This window comes from Condylura cristata, unplaced genomic scaffold (genome assembly GCF_000260355.1).
Source record: "Condylura cristata isolate star-nosed mole 26May11 unplaced genomic scaffold, ConCri1.0 scaffold00012, whole genome shotgun sequence".
In the NCBI taxonomy this organism is placed as follows: Eukaryota; Metazoa; Chordata; class Mammalia; order Eulipotyphla; family Talpidae; genus Condylura; species Condylura cristata.
The window spans coordinates 46366983-46390068 of record NW_004567113.1 but is presented as its reverse complement, the minus strand read 5'-3'; the positions used below and the strand labels follow the sequence as shown (position 1 = coordinate 46390068).

The following is a 23086-nucleotide window of genomic DNA, read 5'->3' as shown; positions in this document are numbered from 1 at the left end:
TAAATTTAAAGTAAGACAAATATTATGGGCCAAAAGTATGCAGTGCTTGGAAGGTGACTGTACACTTAAGTTACAGTAATAGCAGCTTGGACATGTCTACTCCCCTGGGATATAAAAGTTGCACCACACTCAACTCAGTTTAGACCAGAAGCCAAACTGTAATCCACAGAATACCTGGCAGAGGTTTCATTAGGAATGCTGAGGGAAAAGAGGCTATTTAGTCTAAATAAGAATAAATCAAGATGTCAAATTAAATATCCAAATGGTACCAGGCAGTAGAACAGTCTTAACTTTACTCTAGAAGGAAAATTAGAAATAATCACAGAACGATTACCTCATTATTTTTAATCTAACTATAAAGATGTGTTCTGAAGCAATGGTCTTCTTTAAAATATCTGAGCAGAGCGGGTAGCCATTAATATCAGACAGAACAGAATTCCAAATATTTGTAGGTAACTTTTGTACCTAAAAAGTTTAGGACTAAAGCCATGATCTGTATTAAGATGAGGGCAGAAGCTCCTTTTATTGATTCTGATTAAGTAGGCTGGTAATAGGGTATATAAACTGTCCTGTTCCTCTGAGTTGTTCATTTTCTCAATTTTAATGGTCAAAGTTTCTCTTTGCCAACAGGCCCTTATAGCACTAGCGGCAAAAAACTGTTCTGCTTTGAGAGATAAAGAGACCTCTTCAGGCTTAGCCCAAAAGTTTTCAGATTTTATAATTATCTTGTTCTATACCAGTACTCACTTGATATTAGTAACCACCTACCCAAGTGACACTCACTTTGGTATTCAGTTGCCAAATCTTAAAATAAAGGAGCTGGACACACACCTTTCAAAAAAGTTGTACCTCTAACAGTAACATTGGTGATTAAGAGACCCCCAGCTTTGGTGAGATATGGCCCAGTGACAATGAAGAGTGAAGCTACCCCTGCTCCACTGGTTGCATTTAACACCCCACCACACACTTAACACCCACTTGATGGGAAGCGCTCGTCACTCCCAGAAACTGCAAAGCGCCAAACTTTGTTCTACACATACATCTTAACAATGTCTAAGAAAACCTACTGGTCTAAACTTCAGATACTTAAAAAGCACTTTTAACACACTATACCAAGACCTATTTTAAATCAAACAGTTAGGTTATAAAGATATATAAATGACTAAATTATATACTTGGACATAAATTTTAATAGGCAATTTATATACTTGGGGTCAAGTTGCCCTTTTAGTGAAAAGGGATGACCAAATGCCGAGGTTTTCTTAATATAACCTAGATGATGCCAATATTCATAGTAGTTTGATAACTGGTAACAAATTAAAATGCAAGCTAAAAAACTTCAGTGTGCAAATTACTCCTTGGAAACAAAAATACTCTTTTTGAAGCTCATTAACTCTTTCAAGTCATTAGTCATCATTTAAGAAATCTGTAAGAAAATGTTTCCCAGAAGCCTAGAGGAATTATTTTCTCCTATTAACTCCCTTATATCATATAGCAAAAATATGCTTTTAGTATATTTAAATTCCAACTACCACGCCTATATCTTTCCTGTGACAATAATTATTTCTAAGGGGAAAGAGAGGTAGAAAATGGGGGGGGGGGTTCCTAGACATTAATGAGCAGAGTATTTAGTCTTCAAGTGAACAGATTTATTACAGACTCTGATGGGTCACACCAAACACTTCATTTGTGGTTAAGAAACTTGTCTACTACTGCCTGTTATAAAAAATGGAAAAGTCAAATTCACACTTTAATATACTATACTACTTTGTACATTGTATAAAGCATCCAACACTGAAAATGTTGCAAAACTGACCACACATCTTTAATATCATTCCCGACTATTTAGTACAAATTAAACATGGGAGGCTAAAGTAGTTAGGCTTCTTTCTCTATAACAAAAGATCTGCCAAAATTGTAGTAGCAAAATAAATTATCAGTCGTATGAAAGGGACTTAAAAGTGAAAAGAATGTTACTCTTTCATTATTCTGTCTTTTGGGATCCTGTTTCAAATAAGGCTATACATTTTATCCCCTCAGATCACATTCTGATTAATCTAACAAAGCACTATGGTAAGCTCTTAGAAATATTGCTTTAATGACTACTTTATCTAAAGAGTAGTCCTTGTAGTAAGATGCTAAATATGTAATCACACCATAATTACAATTAAAAAATAATAACAACAAAAGCTCACACTTGAGAAAAGAAGCCATACTTCAGGAGACTGGGACAAAGATATCAAAGTGCTTTGGCCAAAATTAGTATAAATAGACTTTATTGAAGTCAGTGCCTCTGTACTGAGACAGAAGATTGTGTCTACATAAGCACAAGTTGTAACATTTCACAACTTCTAAAAGGAATGTCAACAATTACAACGATCATGCATACCATGGTCGATAATCACATTTTAGAAGCATTTTCAACCATTTCTAAAGAAATGCTTATAACATTGTTATATATAGAACTACTTTCAATAAACTGCAAAACATTGATCGACTTTTCCAGTATAAGCTACAGTGTCAACACAAAAGGGAGGCATAAATGTTTAATTTATGAAATCAGAATGGAATATTTACTGTAAAGAAAAATTAAAAAGCTTTCAAATAAAGGCCATTATTGAACCAATGTGAAGAGCACAACTTGAACTTTTGAGTTCATTCATCTTTTAAAGCTGTCCTCTGAATAACTTCAGTTCTAAGCATTGAATTCAGTACTGAGAATATTCCTTGGATTGAAGTTTGGCAATGATGCGGTCCAACTGTCTCTTTGCTTCACACTGTGGGAAATTGCTCATGTCATAATATTGAGGGGCAATTTTCACCAACCTGTCCAGAAGGGGGAGGGGGAAAAATTACCAAATTAACATTCAAGTACAGGAGTTGTTAATGAGGATGGACATTACTCACTAATATAATGAACAAAAACAAAGACAAATCTACAAATCAAATCCATGAATAAATTACAAATGCCTAAATCCCTTATAAGCGCCATTTTTAGGAATATGTTATTCTAATAAGCTGTTATTCTAATAAGCTGTAATTTTTTAAATATTGGGCTTCCTATAAACTCTCTTACTTTTAATATAAAGATACCAATAGTTATTAATTTTCGTTGTTCATATCTATTCTGACCATGTACAATGCATGTAGGAAAATACGCAGTATCAGGAAAATGTTGGATCTTCTCATTTTCAATCTTTTAGTAACTATAAATATAAGAATACAGTTGACTGAAATATTTCGTAAAATTTAGTCATATAATTTTTTTCAAACAAAGCACTGTAAGATAAAGCGATAATGTCCTACAGAATTTCGGTATCAAAGTCATAAATCAGTGCGAGAGAGAAATCTCACACTGCAAAGCAAGTGGCAGCAACTAAGATAAGTGCTTTCAGTCCCACCACTCTTGGCTGACATTTCCTATCATAAGTCATAAAACAGATTCTGGCACTGAGAGAGAGAGAGAAACATGCATGAGCACAAGCACAACACATGAGAAAAGGAGAGGTAAACTTGTTTTAAGTGACACAATCGGTTCTGACTATATTCTGTGAAGTTAGCATGTGAAGATATGAGAAGTGTTTTATCTGCTTATATCTTAAATGACCAATATATAGATAATAGTTGCAGTCAATTAAAATACTCAGTAAGTCAAAAACTGGTTTGTGGAAACTGTCTGGCTTTGTGTTTAATCACACAGCACAATGGCAGCTCCCAAAACACTGCTGTTGTTAGCCAACAATAACTTTATGTTTGGCTTCAAATCCTGCCATGTTTACAAAACCACTGTCATCCTAGCTAACAGACTGCACGATCGCTAATATACTGTCAGGCCAATGCCTCATAGCTACACTGGAAAAGTCAGCCCTACCTGAAGAAAACATGAGCAAAAGGAAGATTTAATTCTGAGCAAACTAAAAGTAAAAGGATGTTGCTTACCATTCTGGCTTGATATCTGTACATGTCCGGATGTAATTTTTTGTAGTAAGAACAAACTCATTATAAAGCACCCACTCGGGCTTATGGTCAAGAACAGTAGAGGGATGCAACTGAACCACCTGGTTATCTTTCACAGTTAAGTAATGCCCTGTTCGTTCTAGATGTGCCACCTGAAACCAAAACCCAGTATATTAATACAATGCTTCTGAGATACTCTAGTTATAAAGTGAAATAAGCTAGATATTAGGAACAGGACAGGAAGGGCTCACCTTTCCCTCTTTATCTCATGACTATGCCTTTTACCGCTGCTTTACTGCAGTGGGAAAATCTAACTTTCTGTTTGTAAATTGAGGCCTGCAAGTCAAGAATAACTTCTGCATCTCTATGTAATAGAGGGAGGAGACAAATCTATAGGACTTTCAGGGACTGCAAAGTCCTCTGGAACAAAGGGGAGGCAGATGACTCTCTTCCAAGAGAGTCTAAATACATAGTGTCTGGCCATTCTGGTTCATACTATCAAGAATGAGCTCTTCAAAACCAGTTGACTACTACATAGTAGATGAACAATTATGAGCTAATGGAAAATGAAATATCCTACTAGGTAAAAAGGAAATTAATGCATACTGGTACACATTAACACACATTGGTACACATTTTCACACTTAGTTCTATTATTCACCTATCTCCAAACACATTATTACTGTTACTTTAATTTCAAATGCAGAGTACCAATCTATTTATAGTCTGATTCACTGCATATAGGCCCATTTTTGCTTAACAGACATAACCAGAATGAACAAACAAGTTGGACATAGACTATAAAATCAGCCCCACCCTAAGTATTGGATGATTTATGTGTACTTTTACTAGACAACTTTTTGGATTTTTTTAAATGTAATTTCTATTTTAAATTCCTTGAAGTTTATACTCATTACAATTACTGATAAGTATTACTTCAGTTTTAGTTGCCAATAAAACAGTGAAACCAAATAAAACTTTTTTTTAACAAAGAATATTACTTATGCATATAAGAACTGGGGCACAAGCCAGAAGTGGGGGTGGGAGGGGTGAGAGGATTCACCAGAGAAAGAATGGGGAGCAGTGGGTGAACTGGAGAGGTCGGCTGAGCCAAATGAGTCATGTCCCTGGCTGGGGAGCCAACCCATGCTGCAGTGGCTGTGGAATGCTCCACAGTGCTGAGACTTAACCCCTTATGCTACCAGGGAGACCCCAAATAAAACCTTTTAAGTGACTTAAAAAAAAATTATTTAGAGGATTTACCAGAGACAGAATGGGGAACAGAGGGCAGGTCAGGAGAGGTCTGCCATAACACATGGATCACATCCAGGGCTGGGGATCAAACTTGCACTGAAGAGGCTGAAGCCAGCTTGCAGTGCTGTGCCCTTACCTGCTGCACCACCAGGGAGGGCCCTTAAGTGACTTTTTATTAATGCAAGACATTTTATTTACATTTGAATACTCAAGTGTTTTAATTTTAAGTACCAATGATCACTACAGAATTGAAAAGTAATTATTTGAATATCTGAGTTTTGGGTGATTAGATAGAGATGAGTGAGGTGTCTGAGCCACCCAGACAACTGCTTCTTTCGGTACCATTATGATTATTCATCTCCAATTAAGAGCTATAGTCAAAAAACTGTTCAATACTTCTATCAAAAGTTAAAGAGCTGAAATTTACAAAGAAACCACTACTAATCCCACCAGAAAATGGCTAAAACAGCCATGTGGTATAACAAAGACTCCATTAATAAAAATTTAATCCTAAAGCTCACCTCTATATAACTGGATTACTCTGCCATTTCACAGGCCAATCTGTTACTTATTAAAATAAAAACAGATTCTAAATATATTAGATCCTGACAACCTGTACAAGATCAGTTTTCATACATTCCTAAACTGACTTTTGTATAAAAGTGGATTCCAAAGGCTGGATAGCAAAGGACACTATGTAAACATTTGCTGGATATCCCTGTATTTTTCACTTACCTGCATGAAATACCCAGTAACCAAAGCTTTTCTTATATTAATGTAATAGTCCCTGCTTGTGAAATCAGTACTTCGACGAGGCAAATTAAATCTGTCCATAATTCGAGATAGCTGCTGGCGTACATTGTCTGCGGACATCAGGGATCTGTAGTTAATGAAGTTGTCATAACACCACTGAACCGATTCATGATCTACAAAATTAAGGGATAGAAGGGGGGAGAGAAAGAGAGGACATGAATCATCCAAACAGGTATATATCTAAATCAACAGGATATCAATTATGAGAGTAAACTAGATGACCCAAAGAAGGGATTTACCCACATCACTGTCTTTGAATTGCAATGTCATCAAATTTCCCTATGATCTGTGGTGAGGTTCAAAATAAGAAACAGCACTGTTTTTTGACTATTACACAGCAAAACAATCATTTATTTTAAATAAACTGAATTTACCACTGACATCCATGCAGTTATTCCGAAAAGATATTCTGACAGACGGGTGGGGCACTGAGATTTGATAAAAATGTCTCATTTTCAAATTTAATTTATAACTTTTAATTAATGTTCCACTAACGATTATCAAATATAGTGTGGCTGTCATAAAAATGAACATAAAATAACTTGTGTTTTTGTTTAGTTAATCCTTAAACTAAATTACCTAAAACCTGAAAATAAGAATTTAAATACAAGTTATAGTTTCAAGGATGTCTGGGAACCTCATACTCAAGATTTTATAAATAAGGTTTATGTCTAAGCATTTCAAATAACCTGAATATATGTTTATTGTCAAAGGGCTATTTCTTACTAGCGAATCCTTTAAAACTTCCAACCACCTGAGTGATGCTCACTGAAACAGAGCTCAAACTAGCATGACATAAAAAAATAGTACAGGGGAAATCTGTTTCCAAGGCAGTCATGGAAAACTGTATTAATTACTCTAGAAGTCCTCTGACAAAAAACAGTAAGGGGCAGGGAATTGGAAAATAGTAAAAATTAAACAGTGATGATCCTTCTCTAGCTACTGTGATACACAATGCTTGGGGAATAATTTCCAACCTTCTTTCTAAGAATTTTACCAATTATGATGTATATCATTTTCTTAATAGCTTTTCAAAGAAACAACAGATACACTGATGTTTAATCAATATAAAATATAGCAACATCTCTGAAACAGGATAGGCGGGTGGACAGGTGGCACGGAAAGTGCATCTTTAAATTGAGAAATGTGTTAAAACGTCTATTACGTATCTCATCTAGAATGAGAAAATGAAATCACCTGAATGCTCACATTTAAAACAAGGCAGTGAACATCTTCAGAACATGAAACTGAAAAAAAAAAAAAACTTTAGAGAGGTGTTTTCATTTATGCTGAGCTCTGTAACAAGCTGAAAAGCAATAGAAATATCTGTAAGTGAAGACAAAAAAGGGACTTTCAAAAAGGACTTTTGACTTCTAGATTCTGACCTGAGTAGCTTAACTTCTAGAAACATATACTGCAATAACAAAATGGGAAGCTGTTAGGACACATCTGACAGTTCCACTGATTTCTGAGAAATATCTGACAAAAAGTAAGAGTAAAATCTAAAAAGGGGAATGTTTGGTAAAATAATTCTATTTATTTCTTACCAATAGAGAAAACTACCTTAAAGATATAGTCTAGCCTTTTCATGGTGAAATCACACTTACACACATAGATATTATGGTTTTACAAAATAAATCTTGTTGTCTCTCAAAGTGTCAAACACAGTGTTAAGATGAATTAACACCTCTAATGAAATAGATCCTCGACTAATACCTGAAACATTTGTCATTTTTCAAATATATTTGATATAACTAGCTGAATGCAAAAACCAGATAACAAAATTTGACTGTCAATGCCATAATTAGGTGACCAAATTTTACTAATAGAAACAAAGTGATCAGAACCCCACCTTTGTGATAAAGTATGATGGTGTAGGATTACCAACCTTTAATTACACAGCAACAGGTTAACTTGTTGTATATAGATAAATACTGTCAGAACCTGTTAGCTATTTCTGCATTTTTCCCCCCATTACAGTTTTCTCTCAATTTTTACAAGCAATGCATTCCAACAGCACCCAGCAATATCTTGATTATTACTAGGTTTCCTCATTTTCAAATATTGGGAAAACATTTTTCACGTTACTAAATATTCTCTGAAAATATGATCTGAGGATAGAACAGTATTTCATCATGTGGCTGAGCATAAATCACTGAACCTCCGTTCTATCGGGCACTTAGGTAGTTTTCATTATAGTAAATAATTCTGGGATGAAAAAATTGAATCATATCTGTGTTCACAGAATACTAAAAGCTAAATTTCATAGATTCTGAGTAAAAGGGGAGGAATTTAAGGTTCTTGGTAACATAAAGCATACTGCTTTTCATGACGGCATAATAGTGCCCCCCTCCGGAATTTGCTGCTCCTTTACACCCACTGCTGCACAACTAAGGACTACTTCTATTTTAACATTTACTAACTTCCTAAGAAAAAAGGTAACTCTAAATACTAATGCAGTTCTTGAATTAAAAGTAGAAGCCCTCCTCATGTTTCAGACCACAGGTAGCCTGACACAGAAATGGGCCATTGACTTTGTTGCCCATTTTTGTTTATTTGATGTAAATGCCACTAATGTAAAACAAACAAAAATCACAGCAATGAGTTCTAATTCCAAAAACATTTAAAAATGAGTGCTTTCTTGCCACATATCAAAGCAAAGTAAGTAACTTTGAAAAAGCTAAGTAATTTCTATTGTAAATGCACATCAGTAGTTTTTTTCTTTCCCTGAAGTACCTCTGGGTTTCTAATATAAAGTTGTCACTGATAATAAATGACAGTCAGACAAGAAACACCTTATATGCTGCAAGTGACATTAAGACAAAAGAGTGCCTTCAATCTAATTTACACTTACTTTGTTTAAAAGCGTGGTAGACATTCAGCAGTGTCAGATGATCTCCATCAATGTGGGCAAATCTCATCTTGGCCTCATCTGCAGCTTTCTTGGCCTCCGTGGGGCGAACAAAACACTGTGGGACTAAACAAGGTTGGTATGGGCCCAACACAAACGCCCATATCGATGAGTCACGCATTCACAGATAGAGGAACAAGGCCTAGCTAGGTCAGTTCACAGAGCATAGGGCAGGGCAGGATGGCCTCCAACTGCATCTTGGACTGTTTACTACCTTGATTTGGTACATCAACACCTAACCACATCTGTAAGACAAGAGGATTTCAAAGCTACAGAGTACCTGATTATTTTAACTAAATCTAAACGTAGGCATCACAACGGCTATTCTGAAGGCCATCAAGACTAGAGAGCTCAACTTATTTCAAAAACCAGTGCTGATAGCTCTACCAGTAACCAGAAGTATGGTATCAATAGCCTATAAGCTAAATGTAGTTTTTCAAAAGGCCATCCACAGAATCTACTGAATGGCTATGAAGTATGAAGTGGTATATGTGTGCCCATTGCAGGGCTCGAAACAACTTTCTAACCAGTAAACTGCCATATTTCTATTACAATCATTTCCCTAATGCTGTGGCTATTACCAACTGGTGGGTATCACTATTAGCACCGGTGAGCAAGCATGTGTAAACATTAAAAAAAAAAAATCATGAGATCTTGGGTTTTGATGATAGCAGTAGTGGTGGAAGGTTAAACCGCCTTTAAATTAAGAAAATTCAAAAAGGCTGGGAATAATCAGCCTTGTTTCCAGCATTTTAATAAAAATAGTGTAAATAGAAGTCCCAAGTTTAAAAAAAAAAAAAACTGTTACTTGAATCAAAACCTCAGTATAAAAGCAAATTCCAGTATTGAAAATGTTGACAATCTGAAACAGTCATTTCAAGGGTCATCAAAATATTTAACTACAGTGCTTGGCGCCTCAAAATTCACATAAATTTTTTGTTATTACAAAGTGTGCACTACATTTTTGAAATACAGCTTTCCTTAATTCACTTTAGCAATTCCATTGTCATAAAAGCAATATGAAAATAAAACCTTAACAGCTTGGGACTTTGTCAACACATTGTTAAAGCTATTAAAACCTTGTCAAATAAAAAAACTTATAGATTATCAGTTCAGATAGAAGATAATGGGAATAATCGACAACAAGATCAAATACAATATCAAATTACTCTTTCTCATACAATTACCCCTTTAAAAAGATGCCAAAGAAGCCAAATAGAGACAATGAAACATGATCACAGTATATTTTAAAAGTCTTGCTTAAAATAAAATGAAGCAAGGTTGTGCATAAAAGTACAGAAACCTCTCATAGCTGTGAAAGTGAATGTGAACTAGCTACCAAGTTAATACTGGGAATAAGTAGGATTCCCATCAGGTCCCTGATTTGCAGTCTTTACATCAGGACCTAATAACTTCAGGAAAACAGCACATTATAAGCTCAGCAAACTGTTTTTGGTTCCATGACTTCTTTCTCACCCTTTACCATCCCCCCACATGTACTCTGTTTGGTGTGCTAAAAAAATAAACAGAAAACTCTGTTTTGCAGAACTCCTGTTACAAGCACAAGAGATGTAGCTGGAAGATTTCAACTGCAGAACAATGACCAACTTTTTTAAAGGGCTAATATTCTAAACTCAAACAAAGTAATTATATAGAAAGTCTGGAAAGAGAACCTGGAAGAACAAAAGTTGGGTAGAAAACAAATCACAAATTACCTGCTAACTCTTGTCCCACTCTTTCTCTAAAAACTAAAGTCTTGGGATCAATACAACTGGGAGACTAACAAAAGCAACATATAAGAAAGGCAGACAACAACCTACCACCACCTCCGCAAGTGAAACTACAATTTAATTAAAATGATTCGATACTGCCCTGCCCATCTGCTCTGAGTCTGATCAGTCATAACTCTGCAAAAAACATTTTAGCTATTTCTTAAATTAAAAAAAAAAAAAATCACACCATTAAAATATACCGTATATCTAAACTATGCCGAAGTTTGTATGTTTCAAATGTTTTCAATTTATCCTTTAATTCTATATAAAATTTGAATTATTTCAGGCAGTAAATTAAGACAATAAGCCACTCCACAGCTGGAAGTCAACTACCCATATTACTGAGACCAGTAGAATAAAGTACTTTGAATGCCAGTAAAAACTCAAGACTTTCATTTTTAGTTCTAAGACTCAGTGTACGTTTATGTTACCAATGATTTCTTTTTGGAAAAATCTAATTTCCAAGTTACTATTAATTTGTAGATAGTTTTAGTTACTAGAGACAGCACAATTTGTTCAGTTAAATGTTCCAATTTTCCAAAATGAACAATTTTATCTTTTTATATTTCTTTCATGAAGTATTTTTCTGCCAGTATAAGGTTAGATTTTAAGCCTAAAGTTATACATTATTACTTCAGTTTATTTCATACTAAGTTTGAAATTCACAATTGACTGCCAATGGAATACTTATTTATACATTTGGAAAAGGCTCACTTTAAATGGTAGATCAGGTTTGTCATAGGCTCACTTACTAGTGCCAAGTACTAGAACAAAGTTCTTCTGAGTACTTTCAGTAATAAACAGCAGAACTGATGGACCTAACACAGAACTCAGTTACAACTGTGTTCAAATGTACTTTTTCTTTCTGCGATTTTTATTTGTACTCAAGAGAGCCAGTTGTTTCCATATTTAGTGTACAAATGACGTATTATACTATTGTAAAGGCTATGTCATTCTGAAGCTATTTACAAGGTATTTAGAAACAAAATGAGTTCCTGAAAGCCATCTATGAAATTCACTATCATACTAAATATTAAAAAACAAAACCAAAAGTCAAGTCCACCCAAACTTTGAAGAGCTGGGCATTTTTTAGTTCCTTTCCCTCTATTACCTGACAACATAGCAGTAATAGATAGGACCTCATTAGAACAGTTGTAGTCACAACTTGCAATAACCATTTTAGCGAGCTGTGGATCTAGTGGAAACTCTGCCATCATGGATCCCAGTTCAGTCAGATCTCCATCATCATTTAAAGCAGCCAAATAATTCAAAAGTTCTAGAGCTCTCATCAGAGTTTCAGGAGCTGGGGATGGAAAGGCAATTTATTAGACAAGCTGCCCTTAAAAAGTAAAAATGTGACAAATCACAAGCTATTAAAAGCAATCTCATTTTTCATTCTGTAGTGAACCAAAGTCAAACCCTCAGACTAGCATGAAAATCAGCTACACATCTAGTAAACACGAATCATATAAAACTGCAGAACTTTTCTGCCCTTTATTTAAAATTATCTTCTTACTAAAGTGAACTAAGTTAACTGTTAACATGCTTGTCAAACCACTGTTTTTTTCTTTAGAGAGAAAAAAAGAACACAAAAGACCATGGAATTTCTCTTATTTTCAGTCCAGATGAGAATTCCCAGAAATAACCTAGTTATCCTGAAGGCATAAAATATTCACTAATATAATTGTTATAATTGTTCCTTAGTTTTAAAGCTAACACAGAAGACATAGTTTGATGCACACTAGAAAAATGAATACACATTGAGAGTGTGTATTAGGATGCAGAAAGTGTTTCGATTCTGGTTAAAGTTTGATAAAATGTTCTGTAAGAATTCATACCTGGAGGATCCATAAAATCAAAATGCACCAAATCATCAATACCAAGCTTCTTCAACTGTAACACAACTGATCCTAAATTAGAACGCAAAATCTCAGGATAGGTGTTATCCTAGTAAAAAACAAAAATGGTCCATTAAACATTCCTTAATCCTCTTAGTTCAGGAAATAAAACTTCTATCTGTTCTCTGATTCCCAGGCTATTTACATTGGCATTACTTTTTACCACTGACTAAGAATACAAAAATGCTTGTGGAACAGGAATCAGACACTTTCTGCAAACTACTTATACATAGGGACCTAAGTGTTACTGTGGCTATCCACCCTCATCTTAGAACTGTAACTAAGACCTGTATCAGTAGACTGCACCGTAAATCTCACTAAGGGCAAGACTCGGAGCCTGTGGTGCCAAAAGGCAAGAAGTAGTAATTGAAGCAATTTTTTCCTGGTTAACAAACTCAGTTTAAGCTTTCAAACACATAGCAAGGCTATAGCAACCCTTACCTGCATTTCTGTTTTATAAGCTTTCTCTGTGTAAAGTCTGAAGCATTTTCCAGGTCTGGTTCGTCCAGCTCGACCCGCCCTCTGTTGAGCTGAAGCTTTACTAATAGCTGTTACCAAAAGGGACTCTACTCTGATTCGAGGATTGTACACCTATTGAAATGGAAATAAAATAGGAACCATTATTTCCTCAGTTAAACACAAAACTATGATCTAACAGAAATACCCAACGTCCACAGCAAACTCCCAAATAAATAGTCACATTATCAATGCTGCCACAGAATCCTCACCTTCACAACCTAATTTTCTTTCAGGTATCCTGATGCCTTCATTCTGTCCAGCTAACTTAAAACACTTTCTGACACATAGTTTACTTTGTCTTTACTTTTCCTAAAACGAATTTCATTCTATCTGCTTTACTTTGCTTTCAAAGAGTGAAACAGGTTGTCTGAAAGCAACCAATTTCAACAGTGTGATCATTAAATAAAATACTTTTAACTTAGTCCAAAAAAAGTCAGTTATGTTCTTTCAGTTCAAAGAAAAGTTTCCTGTGAAAATCATACACTGCACACAAATTTCTCCCAATCATAACTGTAAGTGGTAATCTAATGTCTAAAACATACACAGTTATTTATTGAGTAGTCACTTCATGTGGCGAAGTGCTTGATATTCAGTACCGGTAAGCTAACTGCCAACATAATACTGCTTCTCAAACACTATGGCTGGTACATGACAGGAATTCCAATCCATTCGGTTTGTTACTGATCTGTGGAAGTAATAATCCTGTAATTATCCTCCCCATACTTGTTAAGTGAACACACAAAATAAACATTCACCATCACTATTGAGAACAAAGAATCTAATGCAACCTTAAAAGGAAAAAAAGCCATTAATAGCAGGCTTGATAGGTGAGCCAGCTAGAACGAAAGGGTTCATATTTATAAAAAGTCTGAAAAATGAAAATAAGTCTAAAAAGTAAATTTCAGCCATTTAATCAATAGGCACTGAGTTCTGGTAAATCAATACTAATTTATAAAGCAGTAAAATATATACCTTTTGTTTTGCAAATCCAGGATCAATGACAAATACCACACCATCTATTGTCAAAGATGTTTCTGCAATATTAGTTGACACTACTACCTGTTAAGAAATAATGTTAAGCAAAATTGAAATAAAAGATTAACATTAACTTTCATTAACAAAGAATTTACACTGACTAAATAAAAGAATAAACTCTATCAATGGCCAATACTTTGAAAAGTAAATTAACATTTAGGATTTCAAATTTTTATTTAGTTTATCATAGCAACTTTCTCCCATGACAAAAGCTGTTACTACTTCAGGTTATTAATCACACTGCATTTCTTTAAAAAAAAAAAAAAAAAAAAAAGACCTATTTATGCATACAAGAACTGGGGTATAGGCCAGATGTGGGGGTTGGGAGAAGATTCACCAGAGACAGAGTGGGGAGCAGAACAAGCAAGACAGAAGCCTGCTGCACCATGTGGGTGACCGCCCCCATCCGCATTATATTCTAATTATTTAAGTAAAGGACTGCATGCAAAGAAAAAATACTCCTAAACCTTATAAACAGAATGTCTCCGCCACTTCCTGTTCAGTGTCAAAACATTAACTATGTGTGTGTGTGTGTGTGTATATATATATATTTTTATATTTTAATACCTTCAAGCAGTACTGCTAGGTAAAACTTTTACCACAATCCAACTCAACACCTTAAATAAAAAAGTATGGGGACAGGGGGTGGCAAATCTTTAGTTACAATCCAAGTAGTAGTAGATCCATTATACTCAAATGCACGTGGTTTTGAAATTATGCACAAAATATTAATGTCATTGCATAAAAACAACTATTAAAAATGTCATTTAGACTTTACTGAAAGAACTTCTCAAAACTGCATACAAGAGAGATAGCATTTTTTAAGATTTTGCAACATTTCAGTTGCTTTAGGAAACTGTTCAGGAGCTTGAACGTTATGTGACTTCTCTTTTAAACAATGGAGAAACGGGGTATTCATTATTTTTACCTAGGACTTAAGACTTTCAAGAATAGATTACTGCCATTAAGGGAGAAATACCAATATTTGCAGGCAGTTCACAAAGAAAATGAATCAGTCTGCTCTTACAGCTTTTACAGTTTGATTAGAAACGGACAGGAAAGTACACAATACCAAAGAAATGCTGGTATTTAAGAAGGATTTTGTTTTTTAAGTTTTCAGTTAACACAAAGAATGCTTTTGTAAGCTGTGAGGGTAGAAGGGGCCCTTCTCATACAGAAGAGAGCAGGCTCACAAGCAGGAGATAACTAATAACAAAGTTTCAGTTTACAGGACATGAAGGCAAGAACGCCCACCCACATGTACAAGAAATGAAAAGGACTACTAGTAAATCAAGGTAGCTGAAAAACTTAAAACAGTGAAGTGCTAGTAGAATATTGTGCTAGTAGAATAGTTTATATTTTCTGGCCTAAAACTGCTTCTTTTTCATATTGTCTGTTAAAAACAATGCAATCAGCAGAGTACTGGCAACTACAGGTAGAGTTCAATGTCAATGAAATACATTTTCAGGACATTTAGATGATACACACATTCAATAACTGGAAACAAAGCAAATGTACAACACAGGAAGGCAGGACTGACAGGTGAGCCTAGAGAAATAAAAGCTCAGTTTACTATTCTAGAAAATCACTGTGTTATCGTGTAAGGGACAACCTAGGGGTGACAGAACAGAATCCAACCTAAATAACTAAGTCATAGCAGATTTTAAACACCCTCAAAGTTTAAAAATTTCTTGCTCCTATTATTCTAGCTAAGGCAGGTTTCCTAAGAATTAAGATAATGAAGGTGGAAAGACCTTTATACAGAACCAGCTTTTGTTGCTATAACTAAAATGTTTCTGTATGTATACAAATCTTCTAGCTTCCTGGAAGTCTAGGGTGCAAAGTATTTAATCTAGGATAGTGGAGAGAACTCTTAATAGTTATTTGAGGAGAAAAACATTACATGCATCTTTTCTACAACACAGTACATTCAGTGTGACAAAAATTTCTTGATGTGATCAACTCTTGACTAGAACAATCCATACATTACTCTAAAATACTTTTTATCTGTAAAATATTTGTTACACATGTTTTCTTAGGGTGTGTTAATTATGAAACATTTACAGCAGAGTCTACTGCCATCCAAAGTCAAACTCTAAAACTTGAGAGTAAAACTTTAAGACCAAAGAGATTTTCAGGAATTAAAAATAAACTGGTCAAAAACCTTTAAGATAATAAAACGATTAATCAATCACCCATACTGACGTCACAGTTCTTGAGATGCAATCATCAGTAGATTTTGGGGGAAACTCTTGTACCAAATTGTACACTTGGACAGTAGTTCTGAGTCTACCAGCTAAAGAAATACTAGCCAAGATGAAATAAAACACACCCACACCATAAAACAAACATAAATAAGATGATCAAAGCTTGCAACCATAGTAATGGGATGAGGCAGGTCTTAAGCTTAGCTTGTTCGAAATCTACATGGCATGTTGAGCTTATTGAAAGTGGCCGAAACACAAAGTGATTCTGAATTTGTCAAAGGTCTCTTACATGTACCAATGGGAATATATGTAAAGGGTACAAGCTAAATTGTAACCTGGCACTAAGCATGCCTTTAAAAATGTTCAAGCCTCGCACGGAAATATTCCAGGGAAGTAAGCCCAAATATAGAATGAACCCTATAGCAAAAAGTTTTTCATTCCTGCCAATTTTAGTTTTGCTAAATGTGCTAAAATTAGTAAACTTTAACATAGGCACACCCTTTAATTCCTCAACAACCTGCCTTCTAATTCAATTCAATTCATTTTAAAAATTCTACTTCAAAGCTGAACTCAAGTGTACTCAAGCTGCTGTACTTGAATACTATTTGGACCTAATAATGCATTTAGGTTAAACTAGTTTGGATTTTTAGTCCCCGGGGAACTCTGTGGGGTCTAATTCAGTGAGGACATTAACTTAGTTGTTTGCAAATGTCTCAGCAGCATCACACTAAGTTATCTTCAGAGTCAGGATCATTAAGTCTCTCTTTAACTATAGAACCATTTCCACGAGAGTCATTTCTCTTTTTTATTGAGCAATGTATGCTGAGCCATGTTAATTAGTAAACTGTAAAATAAGCTACAGAAAAACCAGCTATTTGTATGAACAAAATTAATGAAAATTAAATCAAAGAATAGTTGCTGGATTTTAAACATACCAACTCTATGAAACAGCAATGATAAGCCTTAGTCAAAGAAGGAATAGAAGTGGTTTACCAATGAGCACATTTTTTTTTTTTTAAAGATTTATTTATTCATACAGAACTGGGGTACAGGCCAGAGATGCGGAGGGTGAGAGGATTCACCAGAGACAGAGTGGGGAGCAGAACAGGCAGATCGACGAAGTACACTGCTGAGGGGAGCAGCGGGCGGGTCAGGAGAGGTCTGCCACGCCATGTGGTCACCTCCGGGGCAGGCGGGAATCGAACTCATGTGGAAGCGGCTTTAGATTCTCAGTGCTGTGCTTTAACCCGCTGCGCCACCAGGGAGGGCCGCAATGAGCACATTTTAATACATCTACAAAACTATCGGAGTTTTAGTTTAAAGTCAGATACCCGAATAAACGAGGATTATCAAAACAGGCATCCTGTGCATGGATTTGTGATCTATCCTCACACACATTGCATTCTGAACCTCGCTGACCATTAAAAAGGTGAAACAAGTCCACTAAAAAAGGAACTCAGTAACTATAAAAAGGATGTTGGTTAAGTCCCCCAAAGCCTGTAAATGCTACATAAATCAATACAATTTAGTAAAATTACCTTACAAAAGATATCCAAATATAAAGTAATACAGAATTAAATTGTTTGGGCAGACTTAAAAATATTTTTTGTCCCAAACCTTTCAAAACTTCTTATATTCTAAGCTAGCTATTATGCCTATATTAGGACAAATAAACCAAAAAACAAAAAAGGGATTACATTTTTTTCATACAACTGAAAGCAGACAGTAAATCTTGATGTGTTACTATGAAGCTTTGTGTCTCAGTAAGTGACAATTAAGACTCCTGCATGCAAGCTCCAGCTAGTTACCGGCACAGTAGTATTTAATAAATTCACCAGGAACCAAGCTTTGTTTTTTTTTAAAAAATTATGTAAATAGGATATAATTAAGCTGTGGCATTAAAAGGAAAAAAGACTAGAAATACAGTGACCAAAATGCCAATGCTATATAACCATGTGCGCCTTAATTCTTACCTCCTCCTGCCCTAAACTCAATCTTTCTTCCAGTTCTAACTGGGCTGCCAGCCTCTGGATCTTATGGTCACCTGCTCATCTTCTCTACTAGTCAGTGCCTCACCTTTCAGCTACCTCAGGTATTCACAGGTGGCATTCCTATTCTTTCAGACAGCCTAATTGCATGAAAAATACACTGCTTTTTTGAATGGCTGGCTCCAATTCTATGAACCAGTATTCCAGAAAATAATCTCATTTTTACCTAAGCATGTTAGTATTTAAAGTGTTCTCACATATGTGAGAATGATGTACCACATGCCAAAGCCTCCTGCCCTCATTCTGGCATCATCCAGAGAGGCCAGGACAGTGCTCTTCTCAACCTAAGATAAAGTTGATTCACAGAAAAAGATAGTATGACTTTACAGCAAATGGTTTTAAAGTTTTACTTGAATGAACCACCACTAATGGATGAAGTGACATTGTGAAACTTGGTTTTGATTCTGAATTAAAAGCCCAGGATAGGATCCCAAAGGTAAGCTCAAACCCTGCAGACAACGACAGTTACCTCAATCATCTCCCTTTGTTATTACACATACATCAACTGTTGCTGTTACTCTTTAACGAGTAAAGATTCGTAAGAATGGAAAAGTAATTAAAAACTAAAATCTAGTTTATAGGCTTATGTTACAGATTCCACAAAATCTGCCATGTCAGACTGTCACCCAACTGAACCAAATTTCCCCTAATCCAATAATAAGCAAAACAAAGAGCTCAGATGTGTGTAAGACAAACACATCTTACTATCCATCAGTTTTACTCAATGATAAATAAAAACACTCCTTCCAAATTAAAATAAATGCAGATGTTCATGGCATATATGATTTCTAGAGAAAGTAAATCCTCTGCCTGGAAGATGTGTTAATCCCACTTAAAAAAAAAAAAAAAAGGATTTATATCTGGGGGCCAGAGCAGCAAGAGGATAAACCAGAACACAGTGGGGAGCAGAGGGCGAGACAGAGGAGAGGTTTGCTGCACCATGTGGATCACCTCCAAGGTGGGGATCGAACTCGCACTGAAGTGGCCACGACTTGGTTTAGCTTAACTTCACAGTGGTGCGCTCCAAACAGCTGTGCCACAGGGAGGGCCCAGCTCCTCTTTATTATTATTAAAATGTCTATGTATACTCTTACAGTGTATATACTCACTGACACAAAATCCAGTAAAAACACTCTCAGTACTTTTCAATAACCCAAATTTAACTCTAAAATGATATACTACTAGTATCACTTGAAAAAACTTCAAATTGGGCAAAACTTAACATTTTGCCCAAAGTTCAAAATGCACAAAAACTAGAGAAAAATATTCTCTATGTTCTAACTCTAATATGTTCCAGACAAAATAATTTAAAAATTTAATGTATTCATCAAGCTAATTTAAAAATTCAAAAATAGGGCCTCCCAGATGGTGCAGGGTTTAAAGTCTCAGCGCTATCAAGAAACTTCCAGCCACTACAGCACAAGTTCAATGCCCTGCCAGGGAGCTGACCCAAAGGGCACGTAGACCCTGCTGCTCCCCTCAGCAGTGTATTTCAGCAGATCAGCCTGTTCTGCTCCCCACTCTGTCTCTGGTGTATCTTCTTACCCCCTACACCTTTGGCCTGCATGCCAGTTTTGTTTGTATGCATGTTTGTGTGCACGTATGTATGTATAAATATTCAACATACGGACCATCTTCATTTTTCTTGCAGATCTATAAAAAACTCAAAAGCTGCCTTTCCTCTTACCAATTTCCTATTAATTTTATATTCCACTCAGGTGATGTTGTATACCCGTGCATAAAGTTCTTCTAATTTGAAAGAGCTTACTTGGTTCATTTAACTTTTACAAACCAGAAAGTAATTAGTCATGATTTAACTTTTTCATAATTATCAAAACTATTTTAAAAAATATCTATCCCCCCAAAAGTTGTAAGCCTATTATTCCTAAAGAAATAAATAACAGATCTAAATTTGACAAGTTAACATATTACAGGTAAGTCTTCTTTCCTACACAAACTCCAACTTATGACAGCTATGCTTGTGTTTGTCTTAGATGTTAGCTACTCACTCATACCACTTTTCAGCCTTGACATCTCCCTAAGTGATGATGGTATTAAGTTATTTATTCCCATTTTAAAACAACAAAACAAGAGATTAAGACATCTAGCAAAATACAACAATGGTTATTATGTGGCTTAATAAACGGATAGACTTTAAAAAGGTCACTGGTACTGCTATTATTAGGGGTTTGTGTAGTCAACAATCCATACCTCAAGACATTGGTTACTTATCAAGAAAATTCAAGGAAGAAGCCAAAGCAATGAAGAAGTGTTTAGTTTTGCTAAGTGGGTTAATATAAAGACAGCACTTGGCCACCTTCCTAATCAAACTTGCATTTGGTCAGGAGAGACTTTGAGACTTTCTGTACGAGAGGGTGATGCCAGCAATGGTGAGCTTCCTGAAAGTTTTGTAAGATACACAAGGCTCAGGCTAACTGTATTTTTTCAGATTTTAGTTTTGAAAAGCAGATTATTTTAAAACATACACTCCATATCACACGCAATATACCGTAGTTTAGTCCTTTATAATTCAATTTGATATCTCACCAACAATCCTTTGAGAATTAATGAAATGTTTGAGAACACTTATATGCTACCTTTCTCCCAATTGCTCCATTTTGTTTTTTTGGAGGTGGAGGTTCAAAAATGCGCTGCTGCTGCTGAGGTGGAAGTGTAGAATACAATGGAATGATTTTAATATCACCAACTTCAGGGCCCAAATCATCAACCTCACGCTTTATCCTCTTACAGGCTTCATCAATTTCCTACAAAATAAGTTTGAGTCTTAAAACAAATATACAAGGAATTCCATGGAATTTCCAAAACAATTCAAGAAACTTTTGATTTCTGTCAAACACCTTGTAATTTCACACCCCTTTTCTTCAAGTCAGATATCCTAATTTATTTTAAACAAATCACCTTAAAATTGAAATTTCCCACCCAGGAATATTTAACAGCACAATAAACTTTTCAGTTTTCACAATCTAAAAAACAAACACGATATGCTAGATACTTTAAACAGCCAATTAGGCTTTAATGTCACGTATCACTAATGCAATGATATGGAAGATTTGCTGTACTTTGATGAGGACAATCACCTTTACAGTATCAACACAGTTATTTCAAAGAAATAGGCCAGCCCGAGTATCTTTCAAAAATGTCCTTACCCTACCACAGAAAACTATCCCAATGCATTTGCATTCAAACCCAGATTTGAAGGGAGACACATAATGAACATTGAGATTGAGAAAGGTGGTTATAAGCTGCAGGTAAACAGAACACACTTTACATTTTACTGAAGTTTCAGTTAAACTAGGAAGTGTGTTAATTAAATAACTGCAGTCTGTGCAACGAACAGCCCAATGTTATCCTTACCAACAAATTATTTTTATCTGAAAATAGGTCAATTAAACAAAGGTAATGAAATAAATTTATTCTATGCTTTTCCTTTTAATTGAGAAAAAATGTTCCTTGAAATAACTGTAGATCAAGGTTTAATTCTGCCCAAGTTAAACAATACAAAGCTATTGGCTTTTCAACAACAAAAAACTTCTTCCCATCTACTTCATAAATACTAGTTTTCTAATATAAGAGATATGGTCTTGAAAACAGTGTCAGAACACTACTATTAAGGATTTGATGTTAACCCCTTTGAGATCTAAAGTATCTAAAAGAAAATGGGGGGAAAATGCTATTCTCATTTTAAGAAAACATTAACAAGAACTTTACTTAAAAAAAAAAAAACTGCTTTCAAGTGCTGAATCTAGATTAGAATGCCCCCTGCTGGTATGCAAATAAAAAATTAATCTTTCAAATACTGAAAAAAAAAATGAAGTTCAAAACTAGACTTTTCTAAAATTAGAAAAAGGAAAAACATCAATACCAATGTTCAGAATACTTGAATTTTGTTATTTGACTACATACTTGATAAGCATACTTATGATTATATATTTAATAATCAGAAGTCACCAAGATTTTACATATTAGAAAATTAAGTGCCCCAAATCATGGATTTGCAGATGCCAAAATTTTAACAAGATAATTTCAACTTTGCTTATGTCTAGTCTAACCAGTCCACTACACATGTACACAGGATCTAAAATAAAACCACCACTGTAGGGGATATAAAAACATGTCTACAAGAGGAAGAGGAATCCCATTCTGCACATGATTTTATGCTAAACAAGGTTTTTAAACACAAAGTTTTAATCTATAATGGAAATATCCCCTAAAATTTACCAAATTTCCACAGGCAAAATTGTAAAGCTCGCTGCCATTCCCCAGCATAAAGCAAATATCTGCTTAGTTCTAAGCACTACAGAGATGGTGGCAATCAGGAGTTTCTGATTTGAGAAAAAACTTTTCCCTCGGAATGCTGAGCATAAACATGCCAGTAAATTAACCTGCACCCTACTAAGAGGGGCTGAACACAGCACTTATTAAAGACATTTACTGAACAAAATTAAAGAGGAAAGTGTTGCTTTAAGATTGAAGGGTTTTAGTATCTTCAAACATCTACAAACTATCATCTTCAATTACAATCATCACTATCTAATTCCACAGTGTATATGCCTCCTTCCCAAAGAATTCGGGGCAACACTAAATACTAATAATTATAAGCATTAGCGGCAAAATTAACAACATTCTAGAAATCAAACCTGTCCCAAACTTC

General features: G+C 35.1%; 1 protein-coding gene across 1 annotated transcript in view; it reads right to left on the bottom strand.

Moving 5' to 3' along the window:
• Positions 1-2259: 2259 nt before the first annotated feature.
• The window catches only part of DHX15 (DEAH (Asp-Glu-Ala-His) box helicase 15), a 115088-nt gene continuing 94261 nt past the window's right edge, over positions 2260-23086 (bottom strand). The window contains exons 6-14 of the mRNA XM_012724034.1: positions 21012-21179; positions 14097-14183; positions 13047-13196; positions 12546-12654; positions 11819-12010; positions 8879-9001; positions 5947-6137; positions 3940-4109; positions 2260-2826 (exon numbers count right to left, since the gene is read on the bottom strand). Coding sequence (XP_012579488.1) covers positions 2709-2826; positions 3940-4109; positions 5947-6137; positions 8879-9001; positions 11819-12010; positions 12546-12654; positions 13047-13196; positions 14097-14183; positions 21012-21179 — 1308 coding nt within the window. The 3' untranslated portion in view covers positions 2260-2708. The remainder of the gene's footprint in view (positions 2827-3939; positions 4110-5946; positions 6138-8878; positions 9002-11818; positions 12011-12545; positions 12655-13046; positions 13197-14096; positions 14184-21011; positions 21180-23086) is intronic.